General features: G+C 43.6%; 1 protein-coding gene across 3 annotated transcripts in view; it reads left to right on the top strand.

Annotated features, from left to right (window-relative positions):
• Positions 1-12851, top strand: part of LOC139376965 (caskin-2-like) — a 67489-nt gene that overhangs the window by 17279 nt on the left and 37359 nt on the right. For all 3 annotated transcript variants that reach the window (XM_071119995.1, XM_071119994.1, XM_071119993.1), the window contains exon 2: positions 10412-10463. In XM_071119995.1, coding sequence (XP_070976096.1) covers positions 10412-10463 — 52 coding nt within the window. The remainder of the gene's footprint in view (positions 1-10411; positions 10464-12851) is intronic.

Here is a 12851-nt window from a genome sequence, read left to right as displayed (position 1 = left end):
TAGTCCGAGGTGTTGGTTATTAGGCTATTTGTGATGCGCAATTGTCATCATGGCTATTTGCATCAGGGGCGTAGACATGGATGGGCCTGGGTAGACAGAGACCCACCCAGTGGGGAGCCAGGCCATGACTGGCCCACCCAATCAAATTGATGTGTTTTAATCATTGTTGTGGACTTCTGAAATCTGCCTTTTGAATGGCAGATGCCTTTTTTATCTAGCTCCTGATGGTCTAGCCCACTGGTTCTCAATCCTGGTCCTGGGGACCCAAAAGGGGGCACATTTTTGTTTTTGCCCTAACACTACACAGCTGATTCAAATGATGAAGGCTTTGATGATTTGAATCAGATGTGTAGTGTTATAATATATATAATATATTATATATTATATTATTTTAATCATTATTTTATAAGTCTTCAGCCCTTCTCTGAAGAAGTAGAATTGTTCCCCACTATGATTGGGTTAGTAATCATTTTAGAGTGGCTCTATTTTTCCTCAGCATGCAATTTTTTTCACTGTTTTTTGAATTTCAAAATAATCTATATGTTCTGAACATTTTGAACTCTTATTATGGTGGGGATTTGACAAAATTACAATCACGGTCTTGAATTGGACTCACATTTTGACTCGGTCTCGAACCCCTTGAACCCCCCCCCCCCCCCCAAGAGACTCGGTCTCGATTTGCTCTGGTCTTGAATCGGTCTCTCTTTAAATGACTTGATCACAACACTGCAGATTTGTCTGCAGCTAGTGACCCTACAGTATAGACAGATGATAGTTCTGAGGTAGAATTCAGGCAGCATTGTTTCACCAGACTTATTTACAGATACACTGCAGAAAAACAACCCAACTAACAGACACGCAAACCAGAATAACCAGGACAAGGCCAAACGAGTTTGGTAGACACATAAACTCTCCTTGAACTCTAAATCTCTTCTCTTTCTCTCCCTTCACTTGTATTCAGATGATTAAGTATTTTCTGGTAATGATGAAGTTATTGTACTGGAACAAAGCCTGTGCTGCTTGTCTGCAACTATACACAGAGACATGCAGAGGACAACGAGAGGACAATGTCTGTGTCCCAAACGGCTCCCTATTCCCTTTATAGTGCAGTGCTTTTTACTACTCTAATGACAAGGAAATAATTATAAACTCATTAAGATGTGGTTTACAGTATGTGTATGATCATGTCACTTGTACCCCTACCTACATGTGCGTATTACCTCAACTCCCTCGGACTCCTGCACATTGCCTCGGCACCGGCACTCCTTGTATATAGCCTCGTTATTGTGTAGCCTACGCCTGTTGTATTTGGCACATGTGACAATATTTGATTCGATTATTTCCCATGCTCGTGGACCAAAGTGTAAACTGTGTACTTGTCCTAGCGGTGATCTACGTTTGTCCATCTCTCTACCTCCTTTCCTGTAAATCGTTCTGTCCTTTAGTTAAAAGCAGCAGTTTTTGCCATTGAGGTCATGTGCAGTGTATTTGGTATGTCTTTGAAAAAGCGTGGTCGATTCTTATTTTTTTTGCTTTATTTTTGACGATTGTATGCTAGGCTATTATTAACCAAAAGTAACATGATTATAATTGTAGATGTTGCAGGCTTCCAGTTGAATGCATCATTTTGGTTGTATTATGTAGGCCGACGTCTTTAACTACAGTAAGAGTAATATGTATTGGTCCAGAAGGAGTAGTGATGTGTTTACTGGCTGTGCTCAGGCCTATAGAGACTAAATGGGTGATGAGCAATGATTTTAAGGCTGAAGTGAATAATACAATAAGTGATTTATGGGTGAAGTTAACTTACTAGGGGCGGGCGGGCAGGCAGAGGGGGCAGGCAGGTACACAAACTGTAAAACACTCCACTGGCCTTACATGCCACCTTCTCCATATGCACAAGCCTGGAGGTGAAAGGCACAAGCCTGGAGGTAAAAGGCACGAGCCTGGAGGTAAAAGGCACGAGCCTGGAGGTAAAAGGCACGAGCCTGGAGGTAAAAGGCACGAGCCTGGAGGTAAAAGGCACGAGCCTGGAGGTAAAAGGCACGAGCCTAGGTAAAAGGCACGAGCCTGGATAGGGTGCACGAGCCTTTGACACGCAGACAAGGTAAAAGGCACGAGCCTGGAGGTAAAAGGCACGAGCCTGGAGGTAAAAGACACGAGCCTGGAGGTAAAGTCTCAGTATATAAAGGGAATAGGGTGCCGTTTGACACGCAGACAAGGTAGATGAAGTACTAGCTCCAGAATCTGCACCAGTTTATGGGAAACTTGTATTTTTCCTTAGTGACACTGATGTACTTTACTTAACTATCTGGCTCTTCAACCAGTGAGTTAACTATTGTTATATATCTGAGGCTCTGTCTTCTACATAGTGTACTACTTTCAACCAGAGCCCTATGGGTCCCTACAGGTCGTGTACTATGTAGGGAATAGGGTGCCATTTGGAAGGCAGACTCAGTTAGATGGAGGGTCATGTCGTGGTGAAACAGGAGCAGTTCAAGGTTAAGCTGATCTAGACTTCACTAAGCTTGTGAATGTTCATTAAATGGCACTCCTTTTTAGTAGTGTTACTTTGTTCCGTTCTGGACTAGTTCCGTTCTGGATAGAGATGGACAAGGTAGGAAATCACAGTGACGTATTCAATGAGCACAGTCACATGCACTCAATAATACGATTATTGTGGATAGTCAGATTTAATATAATAGATTGTTTAAAACGTTTACATGCTTTGCAAGAAGAACAATTTCCCTAATGATCCTGGTTCCGTGGACACATCTGAGATCAGACTTCCTGATGGGACTTGGATCACCAATCAGAGTAAACGTTGCTACCACAGTGACCATGTTAATTATGCAAAGCCTATTATATTCTGACTTCAGACGTTCTGAAGTTTGTATGTGTGAAAACTATTTCTAAGATGCGTACTTTCAGTCGCTCGTCAAAGGGAGGCTACCGGTGCTAACACATGCACAGATCAGATACACCGCTGGAACGCAGAGGAAGCTTGTTTACATGTCCTAATCATTTGAAAGATTGCTCAGAAAACCAGGTGTTTATAATCCGTGTGTGCTTTCTTCAATTTTGACTGTTTGTTTACATGGCTAGTTCCCAACTCCGCCTCATGCCATAATCAGTTTAATATTGAATTAAAAGTGTACATGTAAACATACTCAAGGATTATATTTCTACCGGGGGAATACAATACTGTATGTGTGCCAACTGTTCCATTCACTAGGACTTCCATTTAGCTCACACAGAGCCTGTGTCCTACTTCTGAAAGAATCTAGTAATTCCAGAAAGAAACATTTTAAAAGATTTGTGACACCACTATTGTGTCCTGCTTCCCCTCATTGTCAGTGTTGGAGCGCCTGTGTGGCACTGAAAGGGTTATTGGGATACTGGTGCTCTATGTTTCCATTGGTTAGCCTTGACCCGATGGTGACACTCATGTCGATCGATCAGACCCAGAACAACCAGTCCCAGACAGACAGAGGACTCTATCCTAATAATGACTCTAGATAATCAATGGAAGATAATGAGGCAGAATGACAATTAGGCCCTGCAAGTTTTGCTGTTTTCTCTCTCTCTCTCTCTCTCTCTCTCATGTTCATTTGTCCATTCTTCCCATCTCCTTATTGAAAGAACAATTCATTGTCCTAGTAGCATGTCTGACTGTATATTGTGTCAGACTAATTCACTCCTATCCCGTTGGTTGAGACATGGCTAGTGCTATAGTAGCCTCTCTCTTGGTAGTTGGTAGGCAGTGAACTGTAACTGTGCTGTATAAGGCTGAGGCTACAATATAATCACATTGCCAGGGAGCCACAGGGATTTGGTCACTTCTCCAGGCTTCTAGTCAGCTATGAGACTCCATCTGCCCACAGTCATGTCAGCCAGCCAGCACAACTTAATCCTAACACCTGCCCTGGCTGTGTCCTTATTAAAGCTACACGCTGTACACTGAGTGTACAAAACATTAGGAACACCTCACCTTCCTAATATTGAGTTGCACCCCTCAGAACAGCCTCAGTTTGTCGGGGCATGGACACAAGGTGTCAAAAACGTTCCACAGGGATGCTGGCCCATGTTGACTCTAATGCTTCTCGCAGTTGTCAAGTTCACTGGATGTACTTTGGATGGTGGACCATTCTTGATACACACTGGAAACTGTTGAGCGTGAAAAACCCAGCAGTGTTGCAGTTCTTGACACACTCGAACCGGTGCGCCCGGCACCTACTACCATACCCCGTTCAAAGGCACTTAAATCTTTTGGCTTGCCCATTCTCATCTACACTGATTGAAGTGGATTTAACAGGTGACATCAATAAGGGATCATAGCTTTAACTTGGATTCACCTGGTCAGTCTTTCATGGAAAGAGCAGGTGTTTTGTACACTATGTATATATTCTATATAGGCTTGTTTAATAGATACTTGTAACTAGCAGCAGTAGCCTACCTACTGTTGTAAGGACAAGGTATGTTTGAATACAGATTTAGTTATGTCTTAGGATGCCACCACCACAACCCTACTTGAAACCTTCAGGTGTCATTCTTAAATGGTGTCATTCTTTGCATACCTTGAATGTGTCTGTGAATATTAACTACAAACATCTGGGCTTGCTGACGGTATGTTCTGGAATATGGCACCCTACCCTTCCCGATAGGACTCTGGTCAAAAGTAGGGTGCCATTTGGAACTCATAGCTAGTGTTTTTAATAAAGACTTAATGGATAAACGTCAGATATAAACACCACCCAACTCTGTAGAAACAGCATGTCCATATCTGGGGTAGCAACACTCATCTGAAGCTCACGTCGTACTTCTATTTAATTACATTCACCTTTCCCCCACCTGCTCTCAGTCGATCTGATCTGCTTGTCAGTGTCCGACTTAAAACGTTTATTCACCTATCAAAATGCAGCCAGGCAAAGCAGGACGACGTGAGCTGCAGATGGGTGTTGCTACCCCAGATGTGAACATCGCTTTATTGTGGCAGGCCTAAAGAATTTGCTCAAGTCACATATTTAGTTGCATGGACTCACAATAATAGTGTTTAACGTGATTTTTGAATCTGCCTCATCTCTGTACCCCACACTGTAAGGTCCCTCAGTTGAGCAGTGAATTTCAAACACCGAATCAACCACAAAGAACATGGAGGTTTTCCAATGCCTCGCAAAGAATGGCACCTATTGGTAGATGGGTAAAAATAAGAAAAGCAGACCTTGATTATCCGTTTGAGCATGGTAAAGTTATTACACTGAACAAAATGATGAATAGGGTGCCTATTAAAAATAAAAGATGTCCATATGCACAAAAAGCTGATTTCTCTCATATTTTGTGCACAAATTTGTTTACATCCCTGTTAGTGAGCTTGTCTCCTTTGCCAAGATAATCCAGCCACCTGACAGGTGTGGCATATCAAGAAGCTGATCATTACACAGGTGCCCCTTGTGCTGGGGTCAGTAAAAGGCGACTCTTAAATGTGCAGTTTTGTCACACAATACAATTGCCACATATGTCTCAAGTTTTGCGGGGGCATGCATTTGGCATGCTGACTGCAGGAATGTCTACCAGAGCAGTTACCAGAGAATTTAATGTTAATTTCTCTACCATAAGCCGCCTCCAACCTCGTTTTAGAGAATTTGGCAGTATGTCCAAACGGCCTCAAAACCGCAGATAATGTGTATGGCGTCGTGTGGGCAAGCAGTTTGCTGACGTCAATGTTGTGAGCAGTGCCCATTGTGGCAGTGGGGTTATGGTATGGACAGGAATAAGCTATGGACAACGAACCCAATTTGCATTTTATCGATGGCAATTTGAATGCACAGAAATACCGTGACGAGACCCATTTTTTTTCCTTAAGATATCTGTGACTAACAGATGTATATCTGTATTCCCAGTCATGTAAAATAGATAAGGGCTCAGGGGTGTGAATACTTATGTAAACGAGATATTTATGTATTTAAGTTTCAATAAATTATTCAAAAATGTCTAAATGCATGTTTTTACATTGTCATTATGAGGTATTGTGTGTAGATGGATGAGAATTGCTTTTACTTTTAATTTTGAATTCAGGCTGTAACACCAGAAATGTTGAATAAGACCAGAGGGGAAAAGCAGCCAACAAGTGCTCAGCATACTGTTTGTGCCAACTCCTTCAAGACTGTTTAACACTTTGGTTACTACATGATTCCATGTGTTGTTTCATTGTGTTGATGTCTTCACTATTATTCTACAATGTAGAAAATAGTACAAATTAAAGAACAACCCTTGAATGACGAGCTGTGTCCAAACTAGAGGACGACCGATTATGATATTTCAACACCGAAAATGTATTTGTAATAATGACAATTACAACAATACTGAATGAACACTTATTTTAACTTAATATAATACACCAATAAAATCAATTTAGCCTCAAATAAATAATGAAACATGTTCAATTTGGTTTAAATAATGCATAAACAAGGTGTTAGAGAAGAAAGTAATATGTGCAATATGTGCCATATAAGAAAGCTAACGTTTCAGTTCCTTGCTCAGAACATGAGAACATATGAAAGCTGGTGGTTCCTTTTAACATGAGTCTTCAATATTCCCAGGTAAGACGTTTTAGGTTGTAGTTATTATAGGAATTATAGGACTATTTCCCTCTATACCATTTGTATTTCATTAACCTTTGACTATTGGATGTTCTTATAGGAACTTTAGTATTGCCAGTGTAACAGTATAGCTTCGGTCCCTCTAGTTAGCCATTTCACTTCAGTTACACCAGCCTCATCTCGGGAGTTGATAGGCTTGAAGTCATAAACAGGGCAATGCTTGACGCACAACAAAGAGCTGCTGGCAAAACGCACGAAAGTGCTGTTTGAATGAATGTTTACGCGCCTGCTTCTGCCTACCACCGCTCAGTCAGATACTTGTATGCTCAGTCCTGCAACGCAGGACACGCTAGATAATATCTAGTAATATCATCAACCATGTGTAGTTAACTAGTGATTATGATTGTTTTTTATAAGATGAGTTTAATGCTAGCTAGCAACTTACCTTGGCTTACTGTATTCGCGTAACATTCAGTCTCCTTGTGTAGGGCAACGAGAGAGAGGCAGGTCGTTATTGCATTGGACTAGTTTACTGTAAGGTTGCAAGATTGGATCCCCCGAGCTGACAAGGTGAACATCTGTCGTTCTGCCCCTGAACAAGGCAGTTAACCCACCATTCCTAGGCCGTCATTGAAAGTAAGAATGCGTTCTTAACTGACTTGCCTAGTTAAATAAAGGTATTCAAAAATAATAAGTAAATACATAAATCGGAGTCCAAAAATCCCGATTCCCGATTGTTATGAAAACTTGAAATCGTCCCTAATTAATCGGCCACCGGTCGACCTCGAGTCCAAACCCATGACTGGAACTGTATGTTATTGTGACTAGCACCACACCTGTAGCCAACCACATAACCTGGCATGGAAATCAATGTCATTCATTTAGCATACTTCAGAGGAAATCACAGGAGCAATTAAGGTGAAGTGCCTTGCTTAATGGGAACATCGATTTAAAAAATATATTTTTAACCTTGTTGACTCAGGGATTCGAACAAGCGACCTTTCGGTTAGTGGCCCAATCGCTAGGCTTCCTGTCACTAGGGCTGTGACGACGCCAGTATCGCAATATTTTTTTTTTTAATTGTACATTTCAGTTGTCCTTTTTAAAACCTGCTGTGTGTGAAATATTGTGTGCTGTAGCTTGTTAAATAAATACATGTGACTCTGGATGACAACATAATGATGTTTGTTTCCAACATTAGGGCTGTTTTCCTAAAGAAGTTAAATCTGCTTGGTGTTTTGTTTCATTGCCACGATACGAACCTGACGTCACTATGTGCTGTGACATGTTTACAGCCAGGCTTTCACACAGACACTGGAAACCAGTCATCTTCCTGCTGCACCAACATAACACACACACACAGCCTTTTAGGTGAGGTGATTGAAGGCCAATGAGGCTTGACTGGGTTAGATTTCACAGTCTCGTTTTCCTCACCTGCTTTTGTACTTGGTGCCAACTCTCAATGGCCCTGCTGTAGCCAGTGTGTATCCAACATACCTTTTAGATGTTGGTATTGTGTTTCCCTGAAGTTCCTAGTGTAGAACACACCCGCAGGCCATGGTGAGTGGTTTTGTGGTTTTGCATTACAGATGATGATGTTGGGTGTGACGCGCTGTAAGGGGAGACTGACACACACACACACACACACACAGTCCGTTGAAGATGCAGTAATTTACTGTACTGTGATGTCAACCAGAGCTCTCCACCTTTTTAATTGAGAAGGAAGCAACTGTTTCCAGAGAAAGAATCTCTCTTCCTCTCTCTCCCTTCTTCTATGTCTGGAATGTTGGCTCATGTTCTAACTAGAACTCTTAAAGGCTCTGTTCTCTCGCTGTCATTGGGGTGGTTTAGGCCCCACTTGGCAAGCTGCCTAATGTGTGTTTCTTCGTGTGTGTGTGTGTGTGTGTGTGTGTGTACTCGCGCCCAGTGTAAGTGGAACTATCCTGTCACTGTAGAAACATGAAATCATCATTTAAACTGCCATGAAGAAATCTGATAACTTTTGGTTGTGTTTAAAGGGATACTTTGGGATACTTTGGGATCTACATTACTTCCCCAGAGTCGGCACGCAGAGATAACAATGTTATCCACGAGTTCATCCGACTCTGGGGAAGATTTTGCCAAAATCCTGAAGTGTCCCTTTTTAATATCATGGGTCAAAAGCAGTTGGTGAGACAGTAGCCTCATTGACAGAGCTGATAGTGAGGAGGAATTCACTGTTAATGTTCAGTAGGGATGGAATAGAATACAAGTTCTGTTTCATTGATTGATTGAAACCAATGCCAAGAGATCTGTCTGAGGATCAATCTCTTCTACTGTTCACAACATTCACACACACGTGTGTGTGTGTGTGTGTGTGTGTGTGCACACACACATTCTTGTGCATGGTCCAGTGAGAGAGAGAGAGGCCAGAGTTGGAAGAATGGTCCCTGCTGAATGAGAGACTGGGTATGGGCTCAGTGAGGCTGGAGCTTGGCTCTGAGAGCAGGGCTAGCAGAGGAGTCAATTCCCAGAGAGAAGGGCTTTAGATGGGGTGTCTGAGCCTGGAAAGGCCCCTGGAGCTGAGGGGTAGAATGTACAGTAGGGGATGAGTGGAGGTAGGACTGGATTGATTGATTAATGAATAAGGATAACGTAACAAAATTATTGGCTACAGGGAAGTCGGAGAGGAGAAAATATGGGACAAGTACTCTTGTTCGTCAGACACTAATACCTAGGACAAGTACTCTTGTTCGTCAGACACTAATACCTAGGACAAGTACTCTTGTTCACTAGACACTAATACCTAGGACAAGTACTCTTGTTCACTAGACACTAATACCTAGGACAAGTACTCTTGTTCGTCAGACACTAATACCTAGGACAAGTACTCTTGTTCACTAGACACTAATGCCTAGGACAAGTACTCTTGTTCACTAGACACTAATGCCTAGGACAAGTACTCTTGTTCACCAGACACTAATGCCTAGGACAAGTACTCTTGTTCACTAGACACTAATGCCTAGGACAAGTACTCTTGTTCGTCAGACACTAATACCTAGGACAAGTACTCTTGTTCATCAGACACTAATACCTAGGACAAGTACTCTTGTTCACTAGACACTAATACCTAGGTCAAGTACTCTTGTTCACTAGACATTAATGCCTAGGACAAGTACTCTTGTTCACTAGACACTAATGCCTAGGACAAGTACTCTTGTTCACCAGACACTAATGCCTAGGACAAGTACTCTTGTTCGCCAGACACTAATGCCTAGGACAAGTACTCTTGTTCGCCCAGGGCAAGTGGCAATGTGGCTGCTGTGGGGTAAGTCAGCTATTAGGATAGGTAGCCTTGTCCAAGGTATGTGCTTTAGCCTATCAATTCCTTGGACTATCCGTATGTGATTGGCATAAGAGCGGACAGAAGTTCGCTGAAGCAACTGATCTGGAGCAGGCTAAGGAGGAGTCTTGTTCAGTTAGGGGGAATTGCTTGCATGGAATAAAAACCGTTTTGTTTTCAGTCAGCTGGCAGAATTTTGTCATAACACTGTATGCGAGTGGGAGCAACCTCCAGCCATTCTGACATGTTATTTCAGGAACGAGTGATGAAGAAAGAGAGGAACATGTGAGCTCTTGCTGTGAAAACCGAGAGACCCTGCCGTGATGGAAGATCACTAGGCGTTCTGTTGAAAAGACAAATGTCACCAAATCCTTTTTCCATCTCCCCCTCCCTCCTTCCTTCCATCCCTCCTTCCATCCCTTCCCTCTCTCCTTCCCTCTCTCCTTTCTCCTTCCATCCATCCCTTCACCCCCCCTTCTTTGTTTTTCAGAGTTGCTGGGCTCCACAAAGAGGCTCAACATCAACTATCAGGACTTAGATGGGTAAGAGATGTGTGTGTGCATGTGTTTCCTAATGAGTGTGAGTCAGTTAGATGGACTTGTGTTTGCATAGCTGAGGTTTATCCTCTCTCTGTACTTATTTGGCTCAAAGGAATGCAATCCATGTCTGTGGAGGAAAAGTGACTCTGGGTTTGATTTGACACGGTCTTCATCTTTATCGGATGCCTGTTGTGGTCGGCTCTCACTGTGGACTTACCACCCAGTCACACCTGTATGCAGACAGACCAGACACAGTGTGTGTGCATGTACCTGTGTGAGTGTGTGTTTTTCTGTCTGTGTGCGTGTGCGTGCATGTTTTTTTAAGCAAGAGGGGGCATGATAGATGACAGTGATGCCTAGGGACCACAAGGAAGAAGTGGGAGGTGAACAAACAGTGACCAGTCACCCTAAATCAACACTCACTCAGCATGGAGAGAGATAGGGGGAGGTTTAAAGGAGTGAAAACAGACAGATGAGACATGGTTGATATGGACGGATGTTTATCTGACTAAGTACCAGGAAGGTCAAAACAATGAAACTTCCAATTTGTAGATCACCAGTTAGATACTGTTAAACACTCCCAAATGGCACCCTTGTCCCTATATAGGGCACTACTTTTAACCAAGACTATAGAGGCCATAGAGGAATAGGGCAACCTTACACACTCATACTGAACATGACTCGATCCTAGTTTTATTTATTTAACCTTTATTTAACTAGGCAAGTCCAGTTAAGAACAAATTCTTATTTTACTATGATGGCCTACCCCGGGCCAAACCCTCCCCTAATACGGACGACGCTGAGCCAATCGTGCACCACCCTACGGGACTCCCAATCACTGCCGGTTGTGATATAGCCCGGGATCGAACCACAGTCTGTAGTGACACCTGTGGCACTGAGATGCAGTGCCTTAGACCCCTGCACCACTCGAGGGCCCCTATTCCCACCCACCATCACAGATTCACTGCACAAACTTCCCCATGGCAGAATTTCGGATATGAAATAATCCTAGCTTTATTCTGTGGTGTACGGTGTGTGTGGTCCTCTGTAGCTCAGTTGGTAGAGATGGTGGGTTTGATTTGCACGACCACCCAAACGTGAAATATATTCACGCGTGACTCCGCTGTATGTCGCTTTGATAAAACCATATAAACTCAGCAAAAAAAATAAACGTCCTCTCACTGTCAACTGCGTTTATTTTCAGCCAACTTAAACATGTGTAAATATTTGTATGAACATAACAAGATTCAACAACTGAGACATAAACTGAACACGTTCCACAGACAAAATCAAAAGTAACAGTCAGTATCTGGTGTGGCCACCAGCTGCATTAAGTACGGCAGTGCATCTCCTCCTCATGGACTGGACCAGATTTGGCAGTTATTTCTGTGAGATGATATCCCACTCTTCTACGAAGGCACCTGCAAGTTCCTGGACATTTCCCGGGGAATGGCCCTAGCCCTCACCCTCTGATCCAACAGGTCCCAGACGTGCTCAATGGGATTGAGATCCAGGCTCTTCACTGGCCATGGCAGAACACTGACATTCCTGTCTTGCAGGAAATCACGTACAGAACGAGCACTATGGCTGGTGGCATTGTCATGCTGGAGGGTCATGTCAGGATGAGCCTGCAGGAAGGGTACCACATGAGGGAGGAGGATGTCTTCCCTGTAACGCACAGCGTTGAGATTGACAGCAATGACAATATACTCAGTCCGATACTGCTGTGACACACCGCCCCAGACCATGATGGACCCTCCGCCTCCAAATCGATCCCGCTCCAGAGAACAGGCCTCGGTGTAACGCTCATTCCTTCGTCGATAAATGCAAATCCGACCATCACCCCTGGTGAGACAAAAACGCGACTCGTCAGTGAAGAGCACTTTCTGCCAGTCCCGTTTGGTCCAGTGACGGTGGGTTTGTGCCCGTAGGCAACGTTGTAGCCGGTGATGTCTGGTGAGGACCTGCCTTACAACAGGCCTACAAGCCCTCAGTCCAGCCTCTCTCAGCCTATTGCGGACAGTCTGAGCACTGATGGAGGGATTGTGCGTTCCTGGTGTAACTCGGGCAGTTGTTGTTGCCATCCTGTAGCTGTCCCGCAGCTATGATGTTCGGATGTACCGATCCTGTGCAGGTGTTGTTACACGTGGTCTGCCACTGCGAGGATGATCAGCTGTCCGTCCTGTCTTCCTGTAGCGCTGTCTTAGGCGTCTCACAGTACGGACATTGCAATTTATTGCCCTGGCCACATCTGCAGTCCTCGTGCCTCCTTGCAGCATGCCTAAGGCACACTCACGCAGATGAGCAGGGACCCTGGGCATCTTTCTTTTGGTGTTTTTCAGAGTCAGTAGAAAGGCCTCTTTAGTGTCCTTAGTTTTCATAACTGTGACC

This window comes from Oncorhynchus clarkii, chromosome 20, assembly GCF_045791955.1.
Source record: "Oncorhynchus clarkii lewisi isolate Uvic-CL-2024 chromosome 20, UVic_Ocla_1.0, whole genome shotgun sequence".
Classification (NCBI taxonomy): Eukaryota; Metazoa; Chordata; class Actinopteri; order Salmoniformes; family Salmonidae; genus Oncorhynchus; species Oncorhynchus clarkii.
This window is presented reverse-complemented; position numbering and strand designations above follow the sequence as displayed.